The sequence below is a fragment of the Bactrocera tryoni genome, chromosome 2 (assembly GCF_016617805.1).
Source record: "Bactrocera tryoni isolate S06 chromosome 2, CSIRO_BtryS06_freeze2, whole genome shotgun sequence".
In the NCBI taxonomy this organism is placed as follows: Eukaryota; Metazoa; Arthropoda; class Insecta; order Diptera; family Tephritidae; genus Bactrocera; species Bactrocera tryoni.
The window spans coordinates 63,094,805-63,111,576 of record NC_052500.1 but is presented as its reverse complement, the minus strand read 5'-3'; the positions used below and the strand labels follow the sequence as shown (position 1 = coordinate 63,111,576).

At 33.1% G+C, this 16,772-nt stretch overlaps 5 protein-coding genes across 5 annotated transcripts; 2 read left to right on the top strand and 3 right to left on the bottom strand.

Annotated features, from left to right (window-relative positions):
• Positions 1-3,597: 3,597 nt before the first annotated feature.
• LOC120768396 (heparin sulfate O-sulfotransferase) lies at positions 3,598-5,799 on the bottom strand. Its single transcript, XM_040095069.1, has 8 exons — positions 5,468-5,799; positions 5,188-5,411; positions 5,059-5,104; positions 4,946-4,985; positions 4,740-4,878; positions 4,583-4,680; positions 4,380-4,502; positions 3,598-4,301 (listed from the first exon to the last, which is right to left on the bottom strand). Exons 1-8 carry the CDS (start codon positions 5,631-5,633, stop codon positions 4,058-4,060), a joined length of 1,080 nt encoding a protein of 359 aa, XP_039951003.1. The 5' UTR covers positions 5,634-5,799; the 3' UTR covers positions 3,598-4,057.
• A 384-nt stretch (positions 5,800-6,183) lies between these two features.
• On the top strand, positions 6,184-7,845 carry LOC120768395. The gene is made up of 2 exons (XM_040095068.1): positions 6,184-6,469; positions 6,525-7,845. The coding sequence occupies exons 1-2, from the start codon at positions 6,275-6,277 to the stop codon at positions 7,719-7,721; spliced, it is 1,392 nt and encodes a 463-aa protein (XP_039951002.1). The 5' UTR covers positions 6,184-6,274; the 3' UTR covers positions 7,722-7,845.
• On the bottom strand, positions 7,798-8,946 carry LOC120768397 (alpha-ketoglutarate-dependent dioxygenase alkB homolog 4). Its single transcript, XM_040095070.1, has 2 exons — positions 8,139-8,946; positions 7,798-8,074 (listed from the first exon to the last, which is right to left on the bottom strand). Exons 1-2 carry the CDS (start codon positions 8,864-8,866, stop codon positions 7,861-7,863), a joined length of 942 nt encoding a protein of 313 aa, XP_039951004.1. The 5' UTR covers positions 8,867-8,946; the 3' UTR covers positions 7,798-7,860.
• Positions 8,947-9,216: 270 nt separating this feature from the next.
• Positions 9,217-12,792, top strand: LOC120768470 (polyphosphoinositide phosphatase). The gene is made up of 3 exons (XM_040095176.1): positions 9,217-9,396; positions 9,459-11,085; positions 11,372-12,792. The coding sequence occupies exons 1-3, from the start codon at positions 9,316-9,318 to the stop codon at positions 12,259-12,261; spliced, it is 2,598 nt and encodes an 865-aa protein (XP_039951110.1). The 5' UTR covers positions 9,217-9,315; the 3' UTR covers positions 12,262-12,792.
• Positions 12,793-12,889: 97 nt separating this feature from the next.
• LOC120768471 (UDP-GlcNAc:betaGal beta-1,3-N-acetylglucosaminyltransferase-like protein 1) lies at positions 12,890-14,516 on the bottom strand. The gene is made up of 5 exons (XM_040095177.1): positions 14,438-14,516; positions 13,994-14,342; positions 13,782-13,912; positions 13,209-13,701; positions 12,890-13,147 (listed from the first exon to the last, which is right to left on the bottom strand). Exons 1-5 carry the CDS (start codon positions 14,453-14,455, stop codon positions 12,951-12,953), a joined length of 1,188 nt encoding a protein of 395 aa, XP_039951111.1. The 5' UTR covers positions 14,456-14,516; the 3' UTR covers positions 12,890-12,950.
• Positions 14,517-16,772: the final 2,256 nt, after the last annotated feature.

Genomic DNA, 16,772 nt, shown 5'->3' with positions numbered 1-16,772 from the left:
AATGAGGCCATGTTAAATAAAATTAAAATGATTTTGCCGTAAAAACCATTTGTTCTGTTTTTTTTTTTAAGTCCTGTTTACTTTGGAACGCACCTTGTACTTTGTATGGGTAATCAGCTCACATTACCTGATATCAGGGCGACGGAAATATCACAGACACTTTAACTTAAAAAGGCGGAGAAAAAAACAATTTCTTTCCAAATATAAATATCATATTATTTTTGTAATATTTATGTACATTTAATGGCATACACATACATTTAAATACTTACGTAATTGTAATTACGAAATTTCACTAAATTTATGCTCTAATTATACATACATACATATGAGATGTAAGTGTAAACTATTTCAACAAAATATCATTACTCCGAGTACAATATTTTGCATTACATACATACATATATTAAAATCATATAACAATTTACATACATATATATTGTTATTGTATTTCTTTGTCTTTTTTAATATTTTTTTTTTTATTCTTTTAGCTACCTTTTGACTACATTTAATTCCATTTATACGTGCAAATTTCTTATCAGCTAACGTCTATTATAATTAAGTTGCCTTTTTGATGTCTGCTTTTTATGTGTACATATGTATACATTTAATATTAAATATGATTCATACATTTCACTTAAGTTATTGTTTGTATTGTCAGTATAAAAACGTTCGGATCGCTCATAATGTGCTGTTTACGTATACAAATATGCCGTTAACAAAGGAAAGAATGTTGAAATGAGAAAGGTATATAATTTACTTGTATGTACGTATGTACTTACGTGTAATTATATGTATATTTATATATGTAGATAGAGTAATAATATGTTTTATGTAGATAGAAAAGAACTCAAAAATTCCTCGCACAATTTAACTAAGTTTTTCTAGGACTACAGTAATTTACAGTTAGAGTTTTACATATAAAACTTACTAAAAATTTATGATATGCTATAAAATTTTACACTATTTTTTTCTAATAGTATTATGTATTGTATGTATGTTGCAACTGCAGTTTCACTAGTTATTGCTTATAGTAGGAGTTAAGGAAGAAAAAGAAAATAAAAAAAATTTAAAAATAATAATAAGATCGGAAAAAAAAATAATAATATAATAAAAAAATATAATACTATAATAAAAAAATAATATAATAAAAAAAATATAATAATATAATAAAAAAATATGATAATATAACAAAAAAATATAATTTAAAGAAATTATAATAATAAAAAATATGTAATTTTTACAAAAATAAAATAAAAGCCAAAAACATAAAATAAAATAAAAACAAAAAACAACATAAAACACAAACAAAATATAATTAAAAAATAATAATAGTAATTAAAAAAATTAAATATCATAAATAATAATAATTAACAAATTAAAAAGTTAATTATTATTTTTTATGGTATTAAAGAAATTATAATAATAAAAATATGTAAATTTTTTTTCCAAAAATAAAATAAAAACCAAAAAAAATAGAATAAAATAAAAACAAAAAACAACATAAAACACAAACAAAATATAATTAAAAAATAATAATAGTAATTAAAAAAATTAAATATCATAAATAATAATAATTAACAAATTAAAAAGTTAATTATTATTATTTATGATATTTAATTAAAAAAATTATATTTAAAATAATTTGTACTCAATAAAAATGTAAATAAAAATTAAATAGAAAAATAGTAATTAAAAAATATTAATAATTAAAAAATCAAAAATATTAAAAATATAATTAATAATATAAATCAAAAAAATATGAATAATGCCAATGGAATAAAAATTAAATCAATTAAAAAAGAATTACAATTGCTTACAGTAAAATTTGAAACATAATTAAAAGAATTGCCAAAATAAAAAAAAATATAATAAAATTAACATTAACAACTTAATTTTTGTATATCATTAAAAAAAAATTTAATAAATTAATGATTGCGCATAGTAAGAGTAAAAAATAAAATAATTTAAATGTGTCTAATAAAATATAAAAAAATGCTTAACAATTAAAATTTTTTTTGATAAAATTAATATTAAAAAAATCAATTTTGTTTATATAATTAGAAAACTATAATTAAATAAATCAACTATAAACAATTGCGCATAGTAAAGGTAAAAAATATAATAATTTAAAAGTGTAAAATATACTTTAAAAAATCGCTAAAAACATTAAAATAAAAATTCAAATAAAAGTAAAAAAAATTATTCACATAATTGCTAAAAAAATAAAATAAAATTATTATTTAAACAAAATGCATATAATGGCTAAAAAAAAATAAAATAAAATTATTATTAAAAAAAAAAATAAAATAAAAAAAAAGATCGGAAGAGCACACGTCTTTTTTTTTTTTTTTTTGTTATTAAAAAAATTTTGTTTATACTTCCGATCTATAAAATTTAAATAAATCAACTATAAACAATTGAATGTAGTAAAATTTCAAAATAATAATTTAAAGGAATCGTTAAACATAATTTAAAAAATTTTAAAAAAAGAAGCAAAATTATAATCTTAAATAAAAAATTATAAAAATACTAATAAAAAAGTGCTCTTCCGATCTTATAATTACAAAAAATTAAATTAATTAACCATGAACAATTGCACATAGTAAAAATACAAAAATAATAATTATATTTTATATTATAAGCAAATATATTTTTTATTTTATTTTAATAAAAAAATTGTTAAATATAATTTAAAAGAATTGTTAAATATAATTTTAAAAACTGCCAAAAAATAAAAAATATATTTGCTTATGTACATACATATGTATGTATGTACATAATATACATATGGAATATTGATAAAAAATTAAACAAACTAAACATAAACAATTGCATACAGTTAAATTAAAAAAAAAAATTATTATAATTAAAAATAATCGTTCAATACAGTTGAAAACTGATTAATAAAAAACAAAAAATTTAATTTTTTTAGATAATTACAAAAAATTAAACAAAATAACTATAAAGAGATAAAGTTTTTACCCAAATACCGAATTCAAAAATAAAAAAACTAATTAACACATTTACAATTACAAATTAATTAATTAATTAATTGCGTTCTACAATTAAAAATTTTATTTTTAATAAAAACTTATTTAATCTTTAAAGTTATTAAATTTATTCAAAACTTTTAAAAATAAAAATCAAATTTAAAAAACAAAATAATAATAAAACATTTTTTTAAAACCCAAATACCTAGGAGTAAACATTGAAAATCTAACTTTAATTGAAAATTTAATTTTTAAATTGAAAATCTATTTTTTATTCCAAAAAAAACTTGCACAAGTAAATTCGCAACCCTGAATACAACTAAATTTTTTCTATTAAATAAAAAAAAAATTATTACATTTAAAAAATAATATGTTAATTGAAAAATTACATACTAGCATAAATTAAAACAAATATTAAATAAATAAATAAAGAAAAAATAATAATAAGAAATAATTATTAAATAAAAAATTAAAAAAGTATTAATAAAAAAACATACATGTACATTAATAATATATTTATATTATAAAGAAAGAAAATAATACAATTTAGATCAATAAAACCAAATTTAGAATTCCAAAATAAAAATTTAAAAAATTGTAAAGTTAAACAAAATGCATAAAAAATTATAACTCACTAAAAACTAGAATAACTGTCTTCTCATAATTGTCATTGCTTAGTCGAAGTTACATATTTAAGGTGCTTATTTCTATATTAAGTACATTGTGGGCACAAAAAATAAATGCGCTAAGTTTTTTTAAGTATAAAGAACAACAGAAATAAATAAACAAAACTACCTAATTACTAAACAAAAAAAGAAAAGAGAAAAATAAAAAATATGACTACAATTGGAGGGTTCATGTAAAAAAGTGTGTGTGTATAGCCGCCATGTTATAATAGAAGTTTCACACTACAAACAGTGCTTTATGTGTACAAACGATGAAGTGACAACAGTTGCGCCCGCCAAACACAATAAACAAATACACACACACAAAACTTAATTTCACACATTTGTGCATTTTTTGCGCATTTTTGACGTTTTCGCAATAGCACTTCGCAAATGCTATCATTTGGGTCTTATCTTTTCATACATAAATTTTTGCAAATGCTTATTATCGGGCACCGTCAATTTGCGCTTATTGTATTCGAATTGTGTCAATGCAAATTCGTACAATTCATTCTCCATTTGCCAGATTTTCGTTTTATGTATGGTATTTATTGTGTCGTCGTTGGGTGCTATCTTCCACGACGTTTGACGTAGATGGGATTTATTGGAATGCTGATAGTGTTCGCGGAAACCATGAAATATGCTGCAAAGCAAAACAATGACATGTTATTGTAATTTTTAAAAGCACAATATACGTATGTGTGCGTATTCGTGTATTTACCGCGGCAATGAACGCTCAAGCAGATCCACAAAGTCCGCCATTTGCTCGGTAACGCCAACCAGAAAATATTCATTAACTAAATTATGCTTAGCTTGATTTAATGCCCACTCGCTGCCTGGCTCCCTACAAAAACACCAAAAAAAAAAATTATGTAAAATTTTTTAAATTACAAATAGCTTTTTATGAAAGATGGTTTAACATACCAGCACTCTGCTGCATGACCACAAAAGAATGGTATTTGCAGCCACATATTCTTCGGATCACAGTCTGGTTGTTTCGATAGAACGCATTCATCGAAAGTCTACAAGGTAAAAGTAGCATAAATATTTTTCAAGAAATTATTAAAATGGGCATACTCACAATTTTATTACCCGCCTTTTTACGTACTAAATTCGGACGATAATTATCACCATAACGTAGAAAATAATAGTAGGAAACTAGCCTATCCAATGGCTTACGTACTATATTAATATAAATAGGTTTGTGCGCAATTTGAAATCTGCAAAAAAAATATAATGTATTATTACTGGAAGCAAGCAATTATAAGGTAATGCTGCATAAATTACTTGGAAAAGTCCAAAAATGCCATATGACCATGATAAAGGGCTTTATTAAAGAAAAAATATATTAAAGTAAGATTTTACTAAAGTGTGCAACATAAAATGAGAAACGCACTTACCCGGCTTCATTTCATGCCATTTGGTGACGTTACGCACAAACGTAATCTGCCAAAATCGCCAAAAAAAAGTATTTTTTAAGATAGTAATTACTTTTTAATATGTAATTGACTACCGTCAAGGCTACTCACCTGATTGGGCAGCGATAGCACATGCATATTTGCCGTCACATTTATATGCAAGACATGAAACTTATTACGCTTACATAAATCGTAAGCAATATTAACAAAACTAGTGGATCCCGTTTTGGGCACACGATTATATAGCACTACTAATTGTTCTTCATAATCGAAATTGTCCAGTGCAAGTGAACCACCATTTGCAGCAGCAGCTACACGACCCAGAGGTTTAATCGCTAATATAAATATCGTTAAAGTAAATATATAAGTATTATAATAAACGTGTACTAACCATTACTCCAGGTCTCTTCAATGCGCACCTCCGATGACCAAATGTACCAATAAGCACCCAAGCCAAGAAGGCATAGTGCACTGAAAGCGAACCAGTGCAACGGCTTCCAACCTACCAGCATTTTTTTCAATTTCTTATGCCAACACAATAGCCACTTCATCTTCATATCAACAACAACAAACGCTTTGCACTACGTTATGATATGAGTTTTGCTGTCTGGCGCTCATTTTCGTTGATATTTGTGTGTTCGTAGCACTTTCGTACACATTTAGATAAACTTAATTAATTTATACTTGAGAAATTTAGCAATTTACGATACAAAAGCAGCTGTTGTAATTAGAAATCTGAAGACACCCTTTACCTGTCGACTGCTAATTGAAAGCTGTAACAGATCAGCTGTTTGTGATTAAACAAATGATGGAATGCATTCCACAATGTTGCCGGGTGGTGAAATAATTTAGTTGTTTGCTTTGTTACAACGGCATTAAGCAGTATAGCGAAAATAACTTTGAATTGCTATAAAAATATATTAAAAATTGTCAAATGCCATTTTTTATTCGCAATATTGTATTCTGTGCGTCAATCGGTATAGAAAGCATGATTATTTTGCTTGGTAGGAGCAAGAAGCGAACCCTATTCTTTTAATACAAATTTTTCCATTACTATGTAAGCAAATTGGACCACCGTGCCTTTTGTAGAGTTTGACAATTGTGCGCATTGAAGATTTTTAAAGTGTAGTAGCTTTCTGGATTTTGTAGCCGTTGTGATATTTTTGCACTAAAACAACAAAAAATTGTAAACAAATAAATGGAAATTGAGTTAAACACTGGTAATCTACGTAATTTGTGTCGTATTTGTTTGGGTGCAGGCGATTACAATTTGTGGGAGCACAAAGTGCTTTGGAACGACAATACGATAGAAAACGATTCGCTGGAGTCTGACGCACAAAATGCAGCTGCGATTACCATACACGAAGTATTGCAAATGTATAATGACTGGCAGGTAAGCTTACAATAGCATTGGGAAACTGGCTCTTTTAAAATTTTCTCATTTATAGCGTTCAATACTTGAATTCGACGTCGAACTACAACTGATTTGCAAAGAATGTTTACTTGACCTACAACCACAGTACATCTTCTACAAACGCTTATGCGCCGCTAACAAGCAAATAAAACAGCTTTACGAAGAAGCACTACAGCAAGAAGAATGTAAAACAGTATCAGTAGCCGAGCCAGTTGTGAATGAAGAAGTGGAATATGATAATAATTTAGTTGAATATGTAGAATATGCAACAGAACAGTCACAACCTGATCAGCACGTGAACTTGCCTGAAAAATGTATCGAAAAAATAGTGTCAGCACCTTCTCAAATACGTATACAAAACACACTTAAGCAACCGGAGAAACGTAAATTTGTGAAAAATCCAAAATTCATACTCACAGGCGGTGTAACACAATTACTTACACATGCAACAGGCGCCACCACATTTGAGCTACCTGCGGAAGCCACTTCGCAGGAGTCTCATTCAAATACCCTATATAGCCCACATAAACGAAAAAGAAAAGTAGATGATGTGGATATGCATACACTACTTGAGAAAAAAGAAAGAAGTAATCACAATTTGTTTATGGAACACATACCGAATGTCATAGAAAAAGGCGGTGAGCAAAATGTGAAAGTTAATACCGTGGTGCCGGAAATAGAAGAAATCGTCCATGAAGTGCCGCCAAATGAATTAATTGAATCTGGTTTAGGCGAACCGTACCAGGAACTTATCACAGACACACAACATAAACAGCAACAACAGCAACAGGAATTTGTAAGTGAAAATGACGAGCAAGCTGCTCTACCGTATTCCACAGTGAGTGCTGATGATGCTGGACGCTCCATTTACGTATGCAAATATTGTCCACAAGCTTTTACGGCGCCCTGCTTTCTGCTGACACATGCACGCAAGTCGCATGTTTGTAAGCATTGTAGCAAAGCCTTTGTTAAAACGATTGATTTGTTTACGCATTTAAGAGAATCACACACAGACTTTAAATGTAAATATTGTGGGAAAGAGCTTAGTTCTAATGGCAATTTACGCGCCCATGTAAAACGTATGCATCCAACAACGTCTGATACGACATATTCAACGGACATCATTAAAAATTTCGTGATGGGTAATAGTACAGAAGAAATTGTTGATGGTGGTGGAGAAGGCATTTACATAGATGACACTGCACAACATATAACTGAATATCTCGACTAAAAAATAATTAAAATTACAAAAACAAAATAAAATCGCTTTGTGGTTAATATCAGGCTTAATAGTCCAAATTTTGTTGTAAAGAAAAAATAAAGCAGAATGTTTATTTATAAATCTATAAATTAAATTACGATTTTATTTTTTAAATAATTTCAACTGTTGCATTGTTTGTTTCCGTCCAGAAATTATGTGCATTCTGTGTTACTTCATCGCCTTTTATTTTGTCTTTACCATCAACATACATAGGCGTAAATTCACGATAAGCAATACAAACACGCCTGCTTTTCACATCCTCACGCAGTACTGAATGCTCGAATTGGTAGCGTGCTGGTCCATACATTACCATCAGGGAGAGACTAAATAAACATTTTTAAAAAGCTACTATTAAGTGTAAAAATATAAAATTCGGGTTCCACTTACTTTGGCATAGCTACACGTATAACTTTATCTTTATAGAAATCCAATTGCTTTGCTCCCATCAACGGTAAAAGTAATTGTTTTTCATAATGCGATACCAAATCCAAATTATATTTTTGAGGATTTTTAGAGGCATCAAAAGCGGTTAGCGTCAGTACAGCATCTCCCAAGCAATTCACAGTCACAACACGTTCTCCCCATATCCAACAATCATCAACATGTGGATCGATGGATGCGCCCTTTGATGGTTCATATTCAAGTGAGCATTGCTCAATTGTCTGAAAGTCACTCAATACAGGCACCTCACGTAGCCGCTGTTGTACAAAACGTGTAGTTGCTGGAAATCCATTAAAGTTACCATTTTTTAACTTTCGTTGACGAAAATTGGTTTTTGGTCCGAAATTTTGTTTGCGGCGTCCACTTTGTGATATTGCCCACGGCAACACATCTAAATTTTTCATTAACTCATCACTTTCATTGATACGGAGAAAATGCTCCTGTACATACATTCCGGGAAACGGTAATCCTGCTTGATTGTTGTGTTCTGGATGTTGGTCACGCACTTCCCATGGGTTCCAACCTTCGAAAAGCCGTTCGCATATAGGGCAAAATGAAAAAGCTTTAAGTTCTCTGAGTTGTTCAAGAAGTGTTGATTTTTGAATGTTAAAATCCTTCTCGCACTGTAGGCAGGTGCGTACACCTTTGCAACCGCAAGGACGTATGGTATTCATTGTTCAATACCGGCGTTTAATTTATTTAGGTATTATTTAAACATGTAACAAATAAATATCTTAAAATTTCGCCAAACTAATAGCAGCTGATTGCCAAACTAAGAGCAGCTGATTGCCAAAATACCGTATTTCCAAGAATATTCATAAAAACTGTGAAGTTTTTTAAAAACAATATATTGATATGTTCAATAAAATAACACTTTAGACTATTTTAAAAAAGAATAGAGTTTATCATAAAAAAATTACTTTTAAAAAATATAAAGTAATTTTTGAAATACGGTCCAACAACCTTCAAATCCTGGCAACACCAACGTGTTATCACAAAAATAACAGTCAGCTGAGATTATTTTTGTTACGGGTTAGTAATTTGTTTAGTCATCTCAAACAATCGCAATGAAATGAAATTTGTTTCAAATATTCATGAAAATTGCTGAAATTAGAGCCATAAAATGAATAACACTAATCCAAATATATTTTTTAATCCACTTATTAGTGGCATACAAAAGGTGGTACTCTACGAAACACGCACTGTGAGTAACTTCCCCTTCCACAACATTTTCCTATTAGTTTTAATTTTGCGTTTGCATTTTAGCGTCTCTACCTTGTTGGCAGCAACAATCGGGAAACGCGCTTTCGCATGCTTACAATTGATCGCACACAACATGACCGTGTTGCCATCGATGAGAATCCCAACGAGCTGAATGCGTTGGAAATACGCAGATTCCTCATTTCACTCGGTAGCTCAGCGCGAGTTACATCCGCTTATGGTGTACTGGGTTTTGTGCGCTTTCTAGAAGGCTACTATCTGCTGCTCGTCACGAAACGCAAATGTTGTGCACACATTGGCATGCATTTGATTTACACCATAAAAGATACGGTTATGGTGCGCGTTAATGAACCCACAACATTGCGTGCGCCACATCCCCATGAAGAACGTTACAAGAAAATGTTTCAGAGTATCGATTTGCGTAGTAATTTTTATTTTTCCTATTCATATGATTTAACGCGCACGCTACAGTATAATGAGTCGGCACCGCGTTTTGTAGGACCGAATGTAGACTTGGACAACGATGAGCCGTTGCCCGACTGGGATAAACTCACCAATAATGTTGTGGCACCGGATGAGCGTGTGAACTATGCATTTCGTAGTAATTCACGTACGCGCTTTGTCTGGAATGCTTTCCTCTTGCAGCCGATGCGTGTCATTGTGCTTAAGGATTGGATGTTGGAAGTAACGCATGGCTACATTAGTCAGTCGTGTATTAGCGTCTTTGGACGACATGTTAATGTGTGTTTAATTGCACGACGTAGTACACGCTTTGCGGGTACAAGATTTCTTAAGCGCGGCGCCAATTGTATGGGTGATGTGGCAAATGAAGTGGAAACGGAACAAATAGTCACAGACGGTCAACGTATGTGCTCGTTTACACAAATGCGCGGCTCAGTGCCTTCACACTGGTCACAAGATGTTGTCAAAATGGTACCGAAGCCACAAATACAGTTGGATATTTGCGATCCATTTGCGCAAACACCGGCGCGTCATTTCGATCGTCTACTTTTTCACTATGGCTCACCACTAATCATGTTGAATTTAGTGAAGAAACGCGAGAAACGTAAACATGAATCGATCATCTCCAAAGAGCTTGTCTACAGCATACGTTATTTGAATCAGTTTTTGCCACCGCAACACCGTATGAAACACATACATTTCGATATGGCGCGCAAGAGTCGTGGTGGCGGCAATGTCATGGAAATGTTAGCCGACATAGCGGAGAGCGTAGTACAACAGACCGGCATGTTTTTCAAGGCACGGGGTAGTGAGTGCACTTTTCAAACAGGCCTAGTGCGTACGAATTGCGTCGATTGCTTGGATCGCACCAACACTGCACAATTCGCTATTGGCAAATGTGCCTTGGGTCATCAGTTGGAGCGTTTGGGTTTCGTTAAGTCCGCGAAACTCGAGTTCGACTCAGATTGTGTGACCATGTTGGAGAATCTGTATGAGGAGCATGGCGATACGCTCGCCTTACAATATGGTGGCTCGCAGCTAGTACATCGTATTAAAACTTACCGTAAAACGGCGGCGTGGGCTTCCCAAGGCAACGATATAATGCAAACATTGAGTCGCTACTACAGTAATACATTCAGCGATACGGAGAAACAGCATAGCATTAATCTTTTCTTGGGCTATTACATACCCAGCGGAAGTCACACAAAACGTAGGTTCACTAAAGATACAAACATCCATGTTTTTGATTGATTTTTATAGCCTGTACAAAGAAGATTAAGTTTGCCAGGAAGTTTTTTAACACCCAGACAGAAATGTCGGAGACCCTATAAAATATAAATAGTTATAAGTCGATTTAGCCACGTCGGTCCGTTTTCAATGCGCGAACTAGTCCCTCAGCTTATGAGATAACGATCTGAAATTTTGCACACGCCCTTTTTCTGTCCAAACTGTTTTACTTATTTTCAATATTTTTTTTTTTTTTTGTTTATTTGCAGAGAACCAACCAATATGGGAGCTGCAGACAGACTACTACATGCACAACGTCTACAAACCACTCACACCAGAGAATGAAACCCGTCTAATTACCGATTGGGTGCGTCACAAAGTGCGCTCCTGTCTACCGCACTCCACTTCAGACTCGAATAAAATTGTCAAAGAACTATTTCGTGTGCATTCCAAAGGTCTCGAAATGATCGATGCCTACTCGAATTATCATCAGTCGTTTAAATGGACCGATCTCAGCGAACACATAGCTTTCGAGATTAGTCAATTGGCACTACGTTATATGCCCACATTCCGCACCAACTACTCGCCATTCCAGCGGCAAATACAAGATCGCAAAGCACGCAAAAATCCTAATCTTACTGGTCAAAGTTCCACCAGCTCAACGAATAGCAATTCATCGAGTTCCAGTTCCGAAGCGGATGATAGCTCTACTGATGAGGATATAAGCGCCGGCTATGCTGTTAAGGATGCCAATCAAACTGTATTGATAGACCAGGAACCATTCACGCTGGAATCGGTGTTGCCGCCTATGGACGAGGTATACGGTTGCAAGATTACCAATCCATCTAAAGCAAATATGGATATATACCGTAAATATGTGCAGTTCGGTAAATTGGCTACTGGCAATAATAATGCTTTCGCGCTTTCAACTGCAGCAGCACCACGTGAACGTGATAATGAAATGGCTAACCTAAAGCGTAGCATATTGAAACCATTAAGTGATTATGGCAGTGATTCGTACTTGCAAGTTAAACCGCCAACCGTGAGCGAAGCGAGTCAAAAGATATATGCAGAATATTGCAAAGTGCCGCGTAACTTCAATGCAGTACCGAAATTCGAAGAAACCGATGTGCTATACCGTTATGTGCAAATGCTCTGAAGTCGCGGTTGAATGTGGAGACGAATTGAATAAAGTATTAGTATTAGCCACAAACTTCGAAATATCTATTATCGATGCTGCGGAGAGATAATCGGGGGCAGGGGTTCATATAAGCTGCCATTAACACCTTCACCGACTTCAACCCAGTGAATGACGTACTTGGAGCTAAACCATCACATCGCAGACGAAAATATCCCGTTGCCTGGAGAATATAGGGTGATCCAAGTGCAACTTCGTTCTGGATTTTGTAGCATATGTCTCTCTAAAATTGACTCCGACATACCAAATATATGTTCTGCGTACAATGAGTCACCATATGTCTCTAACCACCTCTTTGCATGCTCAAATTACCACCCAAGCGAGGATTGCTACAACAAGAACGCTATTAGAACTCTGGTCCGAGAGGAACTGTCCCTTCGCCTTTCTCCCGGTCTCCGTCTATTTTTATTAAGCTTATAATTTTATGCAAATTTTTAATATTTTTTTCGTGAATTTTATTTTAATAAAATCGTTTGCTAATATATAATATCATCACAATTGTATAATATTGTGTAAATCACAAATTTAACACAGGAGGGGGTTGTATATTTCTTAGAATATTAATATTTGTATACATAACCTTCAAATAATGTTGTAACGCCAATAATGCACAAAATAATGCACTTTTTCTATTATTTGCACACCACAATTTACGTGAATAATACGTAATCACGTCCTTCGCACAAATTTAAACTACTTAAATTCGCTTCAAAAGCACCATTGGTGAGATCTAATTTCATACAAATAAGTAGCGGTGGCCGCGCATGCGTGAAATGCACGATGGGCACCACGTGCGTGAAACGGTGCGCCTTCACATCGTAATGATTGTAAGATTTGTTGATTTTCTCTGTAAGAAAAACAATTTAATAACGGTTAAATACATACGAACTCACCACACGCTAACTTACTCTCATCTACATCACAGAAGGCACACACTTTGCACTTGAACGCTTGTGGCAACTCGCGAAAAAACTTACGTCCACGTTTACCCGCATTCCATATGGTGAAACCACTGCGCCACGGCTCCACACACAACACATGCGTGAGCAAATGTTGCATAAGCAATTGCCATATAGTTTCGGCAACAATTGAGAATGTGGTTGCCGCCGCATGATAACGATAGAGCAGCAGGCACTCATTGATACGTAGCACGCGTCCACCGCGATCGAGATGTGCAAAGAAAAAGATAAGATCTTCGGGTGTGCCACGGCCGCGTTCGCAAAAGCCACCTGGTATGCGTTCGTAAACGCGACGATGGCATAACCAGGTAGGCATAATTACCGTCGGTCCATTGGCAGTGTATATCTGTAGCGGCAGCTTTGTTGCATCCAGTTCGTTTGCCCAACGCGTGAAGCGGCAGGTGGAATTTGGCGGCGTGCGCACGAACTTGCAGCCAATGAGCTTGAAATACGTAATTACATATGTAGTGCGTATTAACAAGAAAAAATGTTAACATTACATTAAAATTTGTTTATACTCACGGCATCCTTATTGGCGCGCGCCAGCAAATATTGTTGTTGCACACGCGTTGGCAGCATTTCATCATCGATATCTTGAAAGCACAAGTAGGCACCGCTCGCCAGCTCTATAGCGCGATTGCGGCCATAACCCACTAACCATAAATATAATAATTTAATTTTAATTAAATTTATTTAAAATTAGTTATTTTCACATTAACAAATTTTGCACGCACCTCCTTTGGGCTTTTCACTTTCATTTCGCACTATAAACATCCGTATCCGTTGTCTACGAAATTTGCGTTGCCAAATTGTCAACATTTCCCTTGTGCCATCCGTACTGCAATCATCGAAGACACAAACCTCAATTTGAAACTTTTTCTTGCTTTCCACTTCCTCTGTTTCGGGCTGTGACGTCACATGTTTCAACAACCCGTTGCCGTCCTCCCACTTGTGTTGTGCTGACTGCATTTGTTTTGATTGTTGTTGCTGCTTTTGCTCATGCACAGCTGTGCATTGTCGGAGTATCGACCGAAAACAATTGTCAACCCACTTTTCGCCATTGAGCACAGTGACAATTATAGACTATTTTCGCGTTGGTTATGCACGCACAAAATAAGGAAATGGAAAAAATTTCATATTTCATTTATTTGAATCCGTTTTTATGCACTTTAACGTACCACTGTGTCCTCGCTCATTGATGGGGATGACGTACAACAAAAAATACAATTGCCGGCAGCAACACAACAATCTGATTGGAGCAGAATTCCAGTTATGAATATCTATGATGTGCTGCCAGATGGCTGCACTTAGAAAGCAGTGTAGAATTACATATTCCGTTGACATTTGTTTATATACACAATAAAATTGATTTGAAATATTGGCTCCAAAACAAAAACAAAAATAAAAAAATTATATATCTTACCACAAAAAAGCAAGTACAAAGCGAGTGTATACACAAAACACATTCAAATCGATTTCCGTTATCTGGTATCACGCATTTCCTTTTGCTTGTGGACATCATATGTGTGGAAATTATTCGCCCGTTTAAAAGTCGAATTTGCAGAAAAGCGTTGTTCTTCAAATAATGTATTAACAATTTTCACGTTCGTTTACGATTTAAGTGAAAAAAGTAATTAAAAAGGTTATTTGCTTTGATAGGCGTGTTGTTTGAGATATTGTGTTTCAATATACCATATTTGCTTGCAAGTGTATTAAAGTCTATATACACAATTTGTTGCTGTGTTTAAACCTGCAAGTCAAGGCGTTGAAAGTTTTAGTGATTAAAAAGTTGTGTTTGTCGTATTTCAAATGGTGTTTTAGTTAATCAAAAGTTTCTCGTAGTTTATGTAACAATATGTCGATCGAATTTATTACTTTAATCGGTGGAAGGCACAAGCTTCTACAGGAGTGTACAACTGCTGTCGTATATGTACATATGTATATCTTGAGTCATAACAACTGCTTTCTCCAGGTTGAACAAAGAAGCGAAGCAAATGGGTCTGGTAGTGAACGATGGCACGACGAAATATCTCGCGTAAGCGGTGTCTACGTCAATAAAGAAGAAGAGGAGAAGCGTTTAGTGTGTTAGTAAGTCGAATGGAGTTGACAAAATAATATTTCGGTAAGTCTGCAAAGGTTAATTGTAAAAGTCTCCTTTTCGTTTCATGATCAAAATATCAAATATAGAAAGTTAACCAATTTTGTATACTCTGGGCTGTATATAAAAGTGGTCCAGAGATTTTTATTAATAAATACATAATCATTAATAAAGTAATATTCACTTAGCCATATCAGTTTCTTCATATGCATATTCTTTATAAAGAAAGCATTCGAAAAATGTACATTACCAGTGGATAACGACTACCTACCGCAAGAAATTGAGTTGTCTTTTATCATTTTATGCATATTATCAATTATTATTAACCCTTATTATAGTAGGTACAACGGTAAAATATATTTTGCGAATTTTGATTACATCTACAAACACATTGCCTGACTGGCTTGAAAATTAAAATAGTTGTATTAGAGCGAGCACATCGATCAGAGATTTATGAAACGTCATTGCATGAGTAAAATGTTAATATTTTGCCCGGAATTTCCTTCAAATCATGTTTATGTTTTTGAAACAAAACGAGTTGAAGTTGGCCCAATATTTTTGACCGCAAATATTTCTTAAAATGCATAATGCATAAGGTAATTCCATGGTCAGTGGTATATCACAAACAGCAGTTGAAAATCCCAATGTAATGTTATCTTTCTTATTTTCTAAAAAAAATTCCCTGTTTTTCATACTTTTTCAAACCATTGCTACAGAGCAGATGCGGATCCAAAGTAGAATTTTAGGGGGGAAGGGGGGCGTTGTCGAATTGGGGGCACTATATAATTTTGCTTTACTCATAAAAGTGCCAAAAATAAAAAAAATTGGGCGAAAAGCTAGCTTACCCATAACTGATATCATGATTTTCGAACATCTGGCTGACTTTACTCCATCTGATTGGTGTTTGTATATAAGTTACCTAAATGAAACCCAGGGAACATTTTTTTAGTATGTGGCATGTCGTTTTTCTAACAAATCTTATGTCGAATATGTGAATCTTAGTAGTCAAACAGGGCTCTGATCTAATTATTTAGTGAGCTATCACAATTTTGGTAGTTTTCATCATAAACTTTATATGGGGTTATAATCGTGGTTATTGTCCGATTTCACATCTTACGGTGACTGAGAGGTACCGATAGACTTCGCCCTTATTAAGTTTGGTTGATATAGCTTGATATGTACAATATATTGATTAGGGGGCGGGTCACGTCAATTTTCTAAAAGATCACAAACTGCAATTTTCCCTCCAAGCCTTCATAACTGTATTTAGAACTTTGTATCTTCTTTCTTAGTTATAGCACTAGACTTTCCTTTAACAGTATTTTGAGGCCGTGGTAATAGTCGAATTCCGACTATCTGTAATAACAACGTCCTTCGAATGCCAAGAAACACACGTACCAAATTTCACCAAGATA